General features: G+C 38.4%; 1 protein-coding gene across 1 annotated transcript in view; it reads left to right on the top strand.

Moving 5' to 3' along the window:
- The first annotated feature begins 381 nt into the window (after nucleotides 1–381).
- Nucleotides 382–14,416, top strand: part of BNIP1 (BCL2 interacting protein 1) — a 41,310-nt gene continuing 27,275 nt past the window's right edge. The window contains exon 1 of the mRNA XM_089687387.1: nucleotides 382–516. Coding sequence (XP_089543513.1) covers nucleotides 382–516 — 135 coding nt within the window. The remainder of the gene's footprint in view (nucleotides 517–14,416) is intronic.

Below are 14,416 nucleotides of genomic sequence, written 5' to 3'. Positions count from 1 at the left end.
ATACTCTGATTCCAAAGTGTTTCTTTAATTTTTCTGAGTGGTATATTCTCCTGGGCCCTGCATTAAGAAAATGTATAATGTTTGGGGGTGCTAAGTAATTTTCTGGAAACAAAATGTTGATTTTTATATGTAACTGAAAAATTGAAAAAAAAATACCTCAGGTGGCAAGCAGTTAAACGGTACACATCCAGGTGTGAAACCCGGAAGATGAATAGAAAAGAGCTATTGGATGTTTTAGTGAACTCTGAGCCTCAGGCAGTGTATGCCTTATCTCCAGCTGGGAGTCTGACCTGCAGTTCCTACATGTAGCCAGTAGGTGGCGACAGCGGTAATGGTACGGAATATCCTCCTTGTAGCCCGCAGGTGGCAGCAGAGACAGACATGATGCTGAGTGGAGGAGATTTGTCCCTGTTCGGAGTCCGTACACGAGTCATGGCGTCTTCCCGGGATGTCCACGTAGAGATCTGTCACCAGGAGATCGTGAAGTATGACCTGGAGATAAAAGCGCTGATCCAGGTAGATGGGATGCCGGGGTGTCAGTGTACGGGGGGGTGGGGGGGACTGAGCGCTGTGTGCTGACAGCTCCTCATATCAATCAATGGATTCTAGGTTCTGACACAGCTTCTGAGGCTGATTTAATGCACCAAATGAGTGTAATTACCACCATAATCAGTTCCAGAACCTGGGTAATTCATATGTGTTCGGGTTTAAAGGGATGGGGTGACAACCCTGATGGATGGATTGGGTGTTCTTGTTTACATGTGATCCTGATCACGTCTGATAGTGATGTAAACATGAGATCAATCCTAATACAGAAGAGGTGTATGTGTACGTGAAATTTACGTCCTTTTTTCCCCACAAATTGAGCTTTTGTTTCTTTGGTATTTGATTGCCTGTGATTTTTTTTTTATTTTATGCGCTATAAACAGACTGACAATTTTGAGGAAAAAAACTATAGTTTTTTTTTTTTACTTTTTGCTATTAAACATGTTCAGTAAAAAAAATAAAAAAATCAAACTTCGTCATAAATTTAGGCCAAAATGTATCTTGCGACATGTCTTTGTTAAAAAAAAAAAATCCCAACACGTGTAAATGAATTGATTTATGTGAAATTTACAAAAGACAGTATATACCGTATTTGCCGGCGTATAAGACGACTGGGCGTATAAGACGACCCCCCTACTTTTCCTGCTAAAATGTAGTGTTTGGGCTATACTCGCCGTATAAGACTACCCCTCTTCCAATGCACACCAGTGGGAGGAATAGTGCCCCATCATTGATGTCAGTGGGAGGAATAGTGCCCCATCATTGATGTCAGTGGGGGGTGGAATAGTGCCCCATCATTGGTGTCAGTGGGGGGTGGAATAGTGCCCATCATTGGTGTCAGTAAGGGGTGGAATAGTGCCCCATCGTTGGTGTCAGTGGGGGGGGGAATAGTGCCCCATCGTTGGTGTCAGTGGGGGGGAGGAATAGTGCCCCATCGTTGGTGTCAGTGGGAGGAATAGTGCCCCATCATTGGTATCAGTGACACCAATGATGGGGCACTATTCCTGCCACTGAGACTTGCTGACCCTGTTCTCGTATGGTGCTGCTGCAGCCAGCATATGTGGTTGCAGCAGCACCTCTACACAGAACACTTACCTGCTGCCCCGGCACTCAATTTTCGCGGGGCCGCTCGGCTCCGCCCCCTCGCCGGTGATTGGCCGCCTGTGTGCCTTTCCTGAGCTACAGTTCTGGCGGCCAATCACCGGTGAGGAGGCGGAGCCGAGCAGCCGCACGAACATCCAGTGGCCGAACTGAAGGAGACGCCGCGCTTCCTGGACCGGATCGTCGTGGGACTGGATCCAGGTAAGAGACATCAGCCCCTGCAAACCCCTGTACTTAATGCCGCAGCCCCCCTAAACATGTGTACCGGCGTATAAGACGACCCCCGACTTTTGAGAAGATTTTCAAGGGTCAAAAAGTCGTCTTATACGCCGGCAAATACGGTATTTATTTCAGGTACTTATATAGCGCTGTCAATTTACGCAGTGCTTTACATATATATTGTACATTCACATCAGTCCCTAACCCTCAAGGGGTGTACAATCTAAGGTCCCTAACTTACATTCATACATACACATACTAGGGCCAATTTAGACAGGAGCCAATTAACCTACCAGCATGTCTTTGGAGTATGGGAGGAAACTGGAGTACCCGGAAGAGACCCACACAAGCACAGGGAGAACATGCAAACTCCAGGCAGGTGGTGCCATGGTTGGGGGTCGAACCAGAGACCCTAGTACTGCCAGGCAGAAATGCTAACCATTTAGCCACTGTGCTGCCCTATATATACTGGGATTTTTTTTTTTAATTTTTACTAGTAATGGCAGCGATCAGCGACTTATAGCGGAACTGCGGCGGGCATTCTAACACTGGGGGGAACTGACTTGGTGTCACTGACCTCTCCAGTGACACCAGTACAGTGATCAGTGCTAATAAAAAGCACTGACTCTGTACTACTGTCACTGGGCATGAAGGGGTTAACATGAGGGGGCAATCAAAGGGTTAACTGTGTGCTGTTTTACTATGGGGCGGTGTGTTTGTGCTTCACTGTAAGCACACTGCTTTGCATGGCTCTGCTATGCACAGCCATGCAAAGCAGTGTGCAGGAGCTGACGAGAGAGAACTATTTTATTTACAAACAGTTCTCCCCCCCCGTCGCAGATGCTCAGCAATCACCGGCCGCCAGAGAGTAATCACCGGACGGGACCCGGTGATTCACAGTTGAGGCCACAAATGGTGACGTGGGTAGGACACGCGCATGCCCCCCTACCCGGAAATGCAAAATCATGTATATATACGTGATTTTGCACACCCGTCCTGCCCTGTAGCAGTACTTCTGCTATAGGGCAGATGGTAAGCGTTTAACAGGGCACTGGAATGCACATCGACAATACTGGAACAAGAGGGAATGCCCATAGCATATAATGGGAAACAAAATATAAACTCATTTGTAGACAAATCGGAGCAGTGATTTCACCTTTCCCACAGGTGTTCTCCAAGTAGGGTAGTAGATTGTAAAATTGAAATCATTTGGGATTATAGCTGTTTTCTAGGGAATGACAAAAGAGAATGCCCATAGAGTATAATGGGAACTAAGATGTCACCTGGAGTCAGAACCATTCAACATTCCAAATAAATCCTTAGCTGACATACTCTCCATGTTTAATGGGGAACCACTTTCCCGCCTCCCTATAGTAGAAGTACTGCTCCAGGGCAGAAGGGCAGCACAAAATCACATTTATATACACGTGATTCAGTTCCAGGTAGGGAGTGCACACACACGGCTAGGGATGTCAATCACCAGGTCCTGGCCAGACATTCCCTGCTGGCACCCGGCGATTGCCGTGTAAAGCTGAGAGGGGAGATATCTGTGTGTAAACAACACAGGTCTCTCCTGCCAGCAAAGACATTCTGCTTTGTATTTTTCTGCACAGCATGTCTCCGTAGTAACCCCCCCCCCACACGCACTGTTAACCCTTTGATCACCCCCAGATGTTAACCCCTTCCTGCCCGGTGTCATTAGTACAGTGTCTGTGCTTTTTATTAGCACTGATCACGGTATTAGTGTCCTTGGGCATGTCAGTGGCAGTTAGTCAGTTCCCTCTCAGTGATCGAAGTCCATTACTAGTCTAAAAAAAAATATTCCAGTATATATATATATTTCCATTTGTAGACACTATAACTTTCACGTAAACCAATTAATTTACATGTATTGTGATTATTTTTTTTTTAGCAACGACGTAGCAGAATACATTTTGGCCTAAATTTATGAAGAAATTTTATTTTTAACATTTTTTCATTGGGTATGTTTTATAGCGGAGAAATAGAAAAAAAAATTAAAAATAAGTAAAAACATCCAATATACATACCACCATTTGTAAACGCTATAACTTTCACGTAAACCAATTAATTTACACGTATTGGGATTTTGTTTTGCAAAGACATGTAGCAGAATACATTTTGGGCTGAATTTCTAACAAAATTAAATTTTTTAAATTTGTTTTTGGATATGTTTTATAGAATAAGTCCAAAACATTGTTTTCCAAAATTGTCGGTCCTTTTTTTTTTTTATAGGGCAAAAAAAAAAAACCGCAGAGGTGATTAAAGAAAGTTCTATTTGTGGGGGGAAAAAAGGACAGAAATTTAATTTAAGTACAGCGTTGCATGACCACACAATTGTCAGTTAACCACTTCAATACTGAGCACTTTTACCCCCTTCCTGCCCAGGCCAGTTTTCAGCGCTCTCACACTTTGAATGACAATTGCGCGGTCATGCAACACTGCACCCGAACTAAAATTTTATCATTTTGTTCACACAACTAGAGCTTTCTTTTGGTGGTATTTAATCACCACTGGGGTTTTTATTTTTTGCTAAATTAACAAAAATAGCCAGAAAATTTTGAAAAAAAAAGTTTCTTTGTTTCTGTTATAAAAGTTTGCAAATAAATGTTCATAAATTTAGGCCAAGATGTATTCTGCTACATGTCTTTGGTGAAAATAACCCAAATTAGGATGTATTTTTTAGTTTGTAGGAAAGTTATAGAGTTCACAAACTATGGTATAGATCTGAATATTGATCAATCCTGAAGTACTGACAGCCAATCTAATTTCTTGAGGTCCAAAAATGTCAGAACAGTACAGATATCCCCCAAATGAGCCCTTTTTGCAGAGTAGACAGTCCAACGTATTTCATAAGAGGCGTGGCGAGTTTTTTTAAGTTGTGATTTTTTTTGTTATTTTTCGGACAATGAAGAAATTAAAAAAATTACTTTCACAATTTTGTTTTACATACTGTCTCCAGTTCAGTACAGTGTCAGCATATAACTGGTGTGATGGTGATCAGGGACACTGACTGGTGACAGTATGAAAAAAAAAAAAAGATAATTTTAAATTTTTTTTCTTTTTTTTAAGATTTTTTTTTTCCATATTACACAATGACCAAAGTAGTATAATGTTACCATAGTAACATTGTACTACTTTGGGGAAGTAATCAGTATTTTTATTTTTTTTTAGCACAATTTGATTGCTTATAGCAAAGAATTTCTTTGCTATAAGCAAGCATTTAACTGAATGAAATTGATTGATTCAGGTTTTTTTGTTGTGATTAGCTGTGATTGGCCACGGGTAATATCATGACACAGATGGGCTGTAATTGGTCCACCCTGTGCATGCCGATCACTGTGAACATTCACAGCTTGACACAGTTGTATGCAATGGATGGCATAAAAGGAAACCATCCATTGTATACAACTGTCATGTGACCTGCTGTGATTGGTCACAGCGGGTCACATGGTACTGGCAACGGGGCCGGTACACAGATCTGTCATTGGACATGTCCGAGGTACATGGCCGGTGACAGATCTTGCCACAGAGCGGCCCTGAGGGCATGCGCAAAGTGCGATCCGGGAAGTACATCATATGATGCCCTCCCGGAGGGACGAGATGTTTTCCCAGGAGGTGCTGCGTCATAAGTAACGCAGCACCATATCGCAAAAAATGGCTTGGTCATGAAGGAGGGGGGGGGGGGGTAAATCTTCCGGAGGGCAAGTGGTTAAAATTGACATGAAGTGGGATTATCATTGTTTTTTTTATGGAATGATAAGGGCAAATGACAGAAGCAAATGCCCATAGAATTTAATGGGAAGCAAGACGTGGCTTGGAGTGAAAACCATTAGGTGTATGACAAAAAAAAAAACATTCGCAGACATACTCTGCAAATTCAGTGGCCATGTTTAAAATTGAGATTAAGTGGGATTATCATTGCTTTCTATGGGATGGCAAGAGTGAATGACAGAGAAGGATGCCTATAGAGTATAATGCGAAGCAAAATATGAATGTATTTGCAGACATATAACAATTTAATCTTTCTCACAGGTGTTCCCCAAGCAGAGTAGCAGATTGTAGGATTGAAATGATTTGCTGTTATCTAGGGAATGACATAGATAGATGACAACAGATGCTGAAAGAGTATAATGGGAAGTAAGATGTGACTTGACATCAGAACCATTAGACATATCAAATAAATCCTTAGCCAATGCACTCTACAAGAAAACCATAATAATCCCACTTTAGGGCCAGTTCACACTACATGCATTTCAGCTGCTTTTTTTTCTGCATCTAAAGCGCACAGAAAGTAGGTTATATGGTTGTCAATGTCATAGTTCACATCAGTGCTTGCAGTTCCAGTGCGTTTCAGTTGCAGAAAAAAGGGCATTCCCTTTTGTCATTCACCCTTGTCATTCCATAGAAAACAGTGATAATCCCACTTCATCTCAATTTTCAACATCACCACTGCACATGGAGAGTATGTCGGCTAAGGATTTATTTGATATGTGTAATGTTTCTGACTCCAGGCCACAGTTTGCTTCCCATTGTACTATATGGGCATTCCTTTTTGTCATTCCCTAGAACACAGCTATAATCCCAGATCATTTTATTCTTACAATCTGCTGTGATTGGGGAACACCTGTGGGGAAAGGTTACATTGCAATGTTTTTCAAATTTGCCTGCAAAGGTGTATCTATTTTGTGTCCCATTATATGCTATGGGCATTCCCTTCTGTCATTCACCTTTGTCAGTCCATAGAAAACAAAGATAATCCACCTTAATCTCAATTTTAAACATCACCAATGAATGTGGAGTGCGTGTCTGCTAAGGATTTGACAAAAAAGGAAAAATGACAGTTGGAAAATGACAGTTGGAAAATGACAGTTATTTTTGACAGTTGGAAAATGACAGTTGGAAAATGACAGTTATTTTTGACAGTTGGAAAATGACAGTTGGAAAATGACAGTTATTTTTGACAGTTGGAAAATGACAGTTGGAAAATGACAGTTGGAAAATGACAGTTGGAAAATGACAGTTGGAAAATGACAGTTATTTTTGACAGTTGGAAAATGACAGTTGGAAAATGACAGTTGGAAAATGACAGTTGGAAAATGAGTTATTTTTGACAGTTGGAAAATGACAGTTGGAAAATGACAGTTGGAAAATGACAGTTGGAAAATGACAGTTATTTTTGACAGTTGGAAAATGACAGTTGGAAAATGACAGTTGGAAAATGACAGTTGGAAAATGACAGTTGGAAAATGACAGTTGGAAAATGACAGTTGGAAAATGACAGTTATTTTTGACAGTTGGAAAATGACAGTTGGAAAATGACAGTTATTTTTGACAGTTGGAAAATGACAGTTGGAAAATGACAGTTGGAAAATGAGTTATTTTTGACAGTTGGAAAATGACAGTTGGAAAATGACAGTTATTTTTGACAGTTGGAAAATGACAGTTGGAAAATGACAGTTGGAAAATGACAGTTATTTTTGACAGTTGGAAAATGACAGTTGGAAAATGACAGTTATTTTTGACAGTTGGAAAATGACAGTTGGAAAATGACAGTTGGAAAATGACAGTTGGAAAATGACAGTTATTTTTGACAGTTGGAAAATGACAGTTATTTTTGACAGTTGGAAAATGACAGTTATTTTTGACAGTTGGAAAATGACAGTTATTTTTGACAGTTGGAAAATGACAGTTGGAAAATGACAGTTATTTTTGACAGTTGGAAAATGACAGTTGGAAAATGACAGTTATTTTTGACAGATGGAAAATGACAGTTGGAAAATGACAGTTGGAAAATGACAGTTGGAAAATGACAGTTGGAAAATGACAGTTGGAAAATGACAGTTATTTTTGACAGTTGGAAAATGACAGTTGGAAAATGACAGTTATTTTTGACAGTTGGAAAATGACAGTTGGAAAATGACAGTTGGAAAATGACAGTTGGAAAATGACAGTTGGAAAATGACAGTTGGAAAATGACAGTTGGAAAATGACAGTTATTTTTGACAGTTGGAAAATGACAGTTATTTTTGACAGTTATTTTTGACAGTTGGAAAATGACAGTTGGAAAATGACAGTTGGAAAATGAGTTATTTTTGACAGTTGGAAAATGACAGTTGGAAAATGACAGTTGGAAAATGACAGTTATTTTTGACAGTTGGAAAATGACAGTTGGAAAATGACAGTTGGAAAATGACAGTTGGAAAATGACAGTTGGAAAATGACAGTTATTTTTGACAGTTGGAAAATGACAGTTATTTTTGACAGTTGGAAAATGACAGTTGGAAAATGACAGTTGGAAAATGACAGTTATTTTTGACAGTTGGAAAATGACAGTTGGAAAATGACAGTTGGAAAATGACAGTTGGAAAATGACAGTTGGAAAATGACAGTTGGAAAATGACAGTTATTTTTGACAGTTGGAAAATGACAGTTGGAAAATGACAGTTGGAAAATGACAGTTGGAAAATGACAGTTATTTTTGACAGTTGGAAAATGACAGTTATTTTTGACAGTTGGAAAATGACAGTTGGAAAATGACAGTTGGAAAATGACAGTTGGAAAATGACAGTTATTTTTGACAGTTGGAAAATGACAGTTGGAAAATGACAGTTGGAAAATGACAGTTGGAAAATGACAGTTATTTTTGACAGTTGGAAAATGACAGTTATTTTTGACAGTTGGAAAATGACAGTTGGAAAATGACAGTTATTTTTGACAGTTGGAAAATGACAGTTGGAAAATGACAGTTGGAAAATGACAGTTGGAAAATGACAGTTGGAAAATGACAGTTATTTTTGACAGTTGGAAAATGACAGTTATTTTTGACAGTTGGAAAATGACAGTTATTTTTGACAGTTGGAAAATGACAGTTGGAAAATGACAGTTGGAAAATGACAGTTATTTTTGACAGTTGGAAAATGACAGTTGGAAAATGACAGTTGGAAAATGAAAGTTGGAAAATGACAGTTGGAAAATGACAGTTATTTTTGACAGTTGGAAAATGACAGTTGGAAAATGACAGTTGGAAAATGAAAGTTGGAAAATGACAGTTATTTTTGACAGTTGGAAAATGACAGTTATTTTTGACAGTTGGAAAATGACAGTTATTTTTGACAGTTGGAAAATGACAGTTGGAAAATGACAGTTGGAAAATGACAGTTGGAAAATGACAGTTGGAAAATGACAGTTATTTTTGACAGTTGGAAAATGACAGTTGGAAAATGACAGTTGGAAAATGACAGTTGGAAAATGACAGTTATTTTTGACAGTTGGAAAATGACAGTTGGAAAATGACAGTTGGAAAATGACAGTTGGAAAATGACAGTTATTTTTGACAGTTGGAAAATGACAGTTGGAAAATGACAGTTGGAAAATGACAGTTGGAAAATGACAGTTGGAAAATGACAGTTATTTTTGACAGTTGGAAAATGACAGTTGGAAAATGACAGTTGGAAAATGACAGTTATTTTTGACAGTTGGAAAATGACAGTTATTTTTGACAGTTGGAAAATGACAGTTGGAAAATGACAGTTGGAAAATGACAGTTGGAAAATGACAGTTATTTTTGACAGTTGGAAAATGACAGTTGGAAAATGACAGTTGGAAAATGACAGTTGGAAAATGACAGTTATTTTTGACAGTTGGAAAATGACAGTTGGAAAATGACAGTTGGAAAATGACAGTTGGAAAATGACAGTTATTTTTGACAGTTGGAAAATGACAGTTATTTTTGACAGTTGGAAAATGACAGTTATTTTTGACAGTTGGAAAATGACAGTTATTTTTGACAGTTGGAAAATGACAGTTATTTTTGACAGTTGGAAAATGACAGTTGGAAAATGACAGTTGGAAAATGACAGTTGGAAAATGACAGTTATTTTTGACAGTTGGAAAATGACAGTTGGAAAATGACAGTTGGAAAATGACAGTTATTTTTGACAGTTGGAAAATGACAGTTATTTTTGACAGTTGGAAAATGACAGTTGGAAAATGACAGTTGGAAAATGACAGTTGGAAAATGACAGTTGGAAAATGACAGTTATTTTTGACAGTTGGAAAATGACAGTTGGAAAATGACAGTTGGAAAATGACAGTTATTTTTGACAGTTGGAAAATGACAGTTATTTTTGACAGTTGGAAAATGACAGTTGGAAAATGACAGTTGGAAAATGACAGTTGGAAAATGACAGTTGGAAAATGACAGTTGGAAAATGACAGTTATTTTTGACAGTTGGAAAATGACAGTTGGAAAATGACAGTTATTTTTGACAGTTGGAAAATGACAGTTGGAAAATGACAGTTGGAAAATGACAGTTGGAAAATGACAGTTGGAAAATGACAGTTATTTTTGACAGTTGGAAAATGACAGTTATTTTTGACAGTTGGAAAATGACAGTTGGAAAATGACAGTTGGAAAATGACAGTTGGAAAATGACAGTTATTTTTGACAGTTGGAAAATGACAGTTGGAAAATGACAGTTGGAAAATGACAGTTATTTTTGACAGTTGGAAAATGACAGTTGGAAAATGACAGTTGGAAAATGACAGTTATTTTTGACAGTTGGAAAATGACAGTTGGAAAATGACAGTTGGAAAATGACAGTTATTTTTGACAGTTGGAAAATGACAGTTATTTTTGACAGTTGGAAAATGACAGTTGGAAAATGACAGTTGGAAAATGACAGTTGGAAAATGACAGTTGGAAAATGACAGTTATTTTTGACAGTTGGAAAATGACAGTTGGAAAATGACAGTTGGAAAATGACAGTTATTTTTGACAGTTGGAAAATGACAGTTGGAAAATGACAGTTGGAAAATGACAGTTATTTTTGACAGTTGGAAAATGACAGTTATTTTTGACAGTTGGAAAATGACAGTTGGAAAATGACAGTTGGAAAATGACAGTTGGAAAATGACAGTTATTTTTGACAGTTGGAAAATGACAGTTGGAAAATGACAGTTATTTTTGACAGTTGGAAAATGACAGTTGGAAAATGACAGTTGGAAAATGACAGTTATTTTTGACAGTTGGAAAATGACAGTTGGAAAATGACAGTTGGAAAATGACAGTTGGAAAATGACAGTTATTTTTGACAGTTGGAAAATGACAGTTGGAAAATGACAGTTGGAAAATGACAGTTGGAAAATGACAGTTATTTTTGACAGTTGGAAAATGACAGTTATTTTTGACAGTTGGAAAATGACAGTTGGAAAATGACAGTTGGAAAATGACAGTTGGAAAATGACAGTTGGAAAATGACAGTTGGAAAATGACAGTTATTTTTGACAGTTGGAAAATGACAGTTGGAAAATGACAGTTGGAAAATGACAGTTGGAAAATGACAGTTGGAAAATGACAGTTGGAAAATGACAGTTATTTTTGACAGTTGGAAAATGACAGTTGGAAAATGACAGTTGGAAAATGACAGTTGGAAAATGACAGTTATTTTTGACAGTTGGAAAATGACAGTTATTTTTGACAGTTGGAAAATGACAGTTATTTTTGACAGTTGGAAAATGACAGTTATTTTTGACAGTTGGAAAATGACAGTTATTTTTGACAGTTGGAAAATGACAGTTGGAAAATGACAGTTGGAAAATGACAGTTATTTTTGACAGTTGGAAAATGACAGTTATTTTGTGGTAAAAAAAGGACGTAAATTTAATTTGGGTGCAGCGTTGCATGACCGCGTAATTGTCAGTTAAAGTACCACAGCGCCCTATCACAAAAATTGCCTGGTCAGGAGGGGGGGTAAATCCTCAGGAGGGCAAGTGGTTAGGAAACAGATATATACATATACATTATACAGTTGTGCCCAAAAGTTTGGATACCTCAGCAGAAATTGTGAAATATTGGCATTTATATTGAAAATATGATCATGCCATACAACTGTCTTTTATTAAAGGATCGTGAACATATGAAGCCATTTATTATGACATAGTTGTTCGGCTGTTTTTTAAATTATAACAGAAATCCCCGAAATAGCCCTAAGCCCTGGTTCACATATGTGAGGCTGTGATTTGTGCTGGCATTAGAGCCTATTCATTTGAATGGACTCCGTGCCCCGGGACACGCAGGGAAGAAGTCCCTGCACTTCTTTGGAAACCACAGCCCGCACGGGGACCTCGGTTCCCAGTATGGTTGCTATTTCCAGTGCGGGCGACGTGCCATTAGAATTAATGGCACCTGCTCGTGGGTCCCACATTGCTCTTTGTGGGTGGTGTGGCTGCAGGTATTTGTGCGGGTCCCGCATCTGCACCACCCTCGCAGATGTGAACCAAGAGTAATCGAAAGTTTACATACTCTGGAATGTTTGGCCTTGGTACAGACACACTAGGTGACACACACAGGTTAAAATGCCAATTAAAGGTAATTGCCCCGCTTCACCAACCTATGCACCAATCCATCCTACCATCCTACCATTCAATCTCAATTTCCAAAATTGTACATATGAATCATGTGATTCTAAAATTATTTCAAATATTTATACTTACAGTAAGTGTGCAAACTAAAAGGTCCATGAACAGTCCAGAAAATCCAAACAATCACTTGAAAGCTTCTTCTTATAAGGAATGACCTTCCGTTGTGTTAACGATTATTCCGACACCGCTTGTGCTTGAAATTAATATCCAAATGTGATATCAAATCCCCTCCACCAGATATTCTCTCACCTGGTTTATATGACCAAACCACTAGGTGAGGTCATATACAGCTTGTGCCCTTCTATTAGGACTGGTGCTATTATCCGGATGGATGGGTCTGCACTCCTAAATAATTCCACCTTTTCTCCTCCTCCTTATCGATCGTCCTCAGGTATTTATGTATAGGGGAGAGATCACCAAAACATAGTGCTTATCCTTTTAAAATAATTTCCGTATTCACACTCACATTTATAAGGTGTCTGAGTGCACCACACTATATATATCGTTGAGTACTGCAAAATGCACATCCATACAGATAGTCTGTAGCTAGCTATCTTGTTACTGTGTCCAAACAGTGTCGTGACGTCAAAGCCCCTTCCCTATGCGTTACGCCACAGGGTCACGTGGCTTCCTCAGCTGGAATGATTGGATGACACAGCGCTCCCTCCCACTTATATAACGGCTGGCACCATTTTCTTGTAGCTCTTTACTAGGTGAATTGTCACCATTTTTCCATGGCCCATTGCTATCCAAAACACACGATCTTCACATCATGATTTATGCTCCTATGCATCATGAACGATCCTGAAAGATGTCAAAATATGCACCCTGACATGTATGGTGGATAAAAATACTGCGGATGCATCTATGCTTAATATATAACTACTACACTAGGTGTACCTAGATAATATTATGCATGAGATGCCTATCTACATCTCCACTTAGAAGTGTACCCCCGTAACTACTACTCTGGTGGATAATCACTATGATGGACCTCTACAGTCATGGCATGAATAGTGTGAGGTTGGAATCCTCCATATCCATTTTAAAATAACATCTATTTCCTGATCATTCAAATAGAATAAAAAAAATAAAAGAGAAGTTAAGTAAGATAAGTAGAGGAGAATTAACATAGGATAAAAACAAGCAGAATGAGAAGGCAGGAATGGAATTACCGATAGTGTTGGGGTATAATACACAATGTAAGGCAGAAGAATATATTGTGCGGAAATACTGGCAGGTACTTAACCACTTCCAGACCGGACACTTTTACCCCCTTCCTTTCCAGGCCAATTTTCACCTTTCAGTGCTACCACACTTTGTATGACAATTGCGCATTCATGCAACACTGTATCCATATGAATTTTTTAGCATTTTTTTGAGACGGATAAAGCTTTATTTTGGTGGTGTTTATTCACCACTGGGATTTTTATTTTTTTTGCTATATAAATGAAAAAGTCCAAACATTTTGAAAAAAAGGGTTTTTCTTATAAAATTTTGCAAATAAATAATCTTTCTTCATAAATCTTAGCCGAAATTTATTCAGTTGTCTTTTTAGTAAAAAAAAAAAAACCCAAATTAGTTTATAACCAAAAATTATAATTTCTCTAAATTTTATTTTACATTTTTATTTTTTTATATTGTTATTTTTTTTTTATTTGTTTTTTACATACTGTCACCCTAGCAGTACAGTGTCACCATAGTGACACTGTACTACTTGTGGGGGTTATGAAGATTTTTTTTGTTTTTTTTACACCGATTGCTTTTACACCCATAAAGGCTGTAAAAGCAATAATTTTTCCTTCTCTCTGGTTGCATTCTTGCAGCCATTGACAAATACTGTGTGAGCTGTGATTGGTCACAGCTTGTCACATGGTACAAGGCTATTGTGAATAGTCTTGTACCATGTGACCTTTGATCATTCACAGATTTCACACGTAGTAAGCAATGATGTCAGAAGTGACATCTTGCTTACTACTCTTCATGTGATCACTGATTGGCCAATCAGTGATCACATGATCGGGACCTCACACAGAGGTCCCATAAAATGATCGGTATTCCACTGTGTCCTGAGGACACAGCGGGCACCGGATCGCGGTGCTGCTCA

This window comes from Staurois parvus, unplaced genomic scaffold, assembly GCF_062004578.1.
Source record: "Staurois parvus isolate SC_StPar_1 unplaced genomic scaffold, SC_StPar_1.0 ptg000424l, whole genome shotgun sequence".
NCBI lineage: Eukaryota > Metazoa > Chordata > Amphibia > Anura > Ranidae > Staurois > Staurois parvus.
Note: the sequence above shows the minus strand (reverse complement) of the source record. Positions and strands in the feature narration are given on the sequence as shown.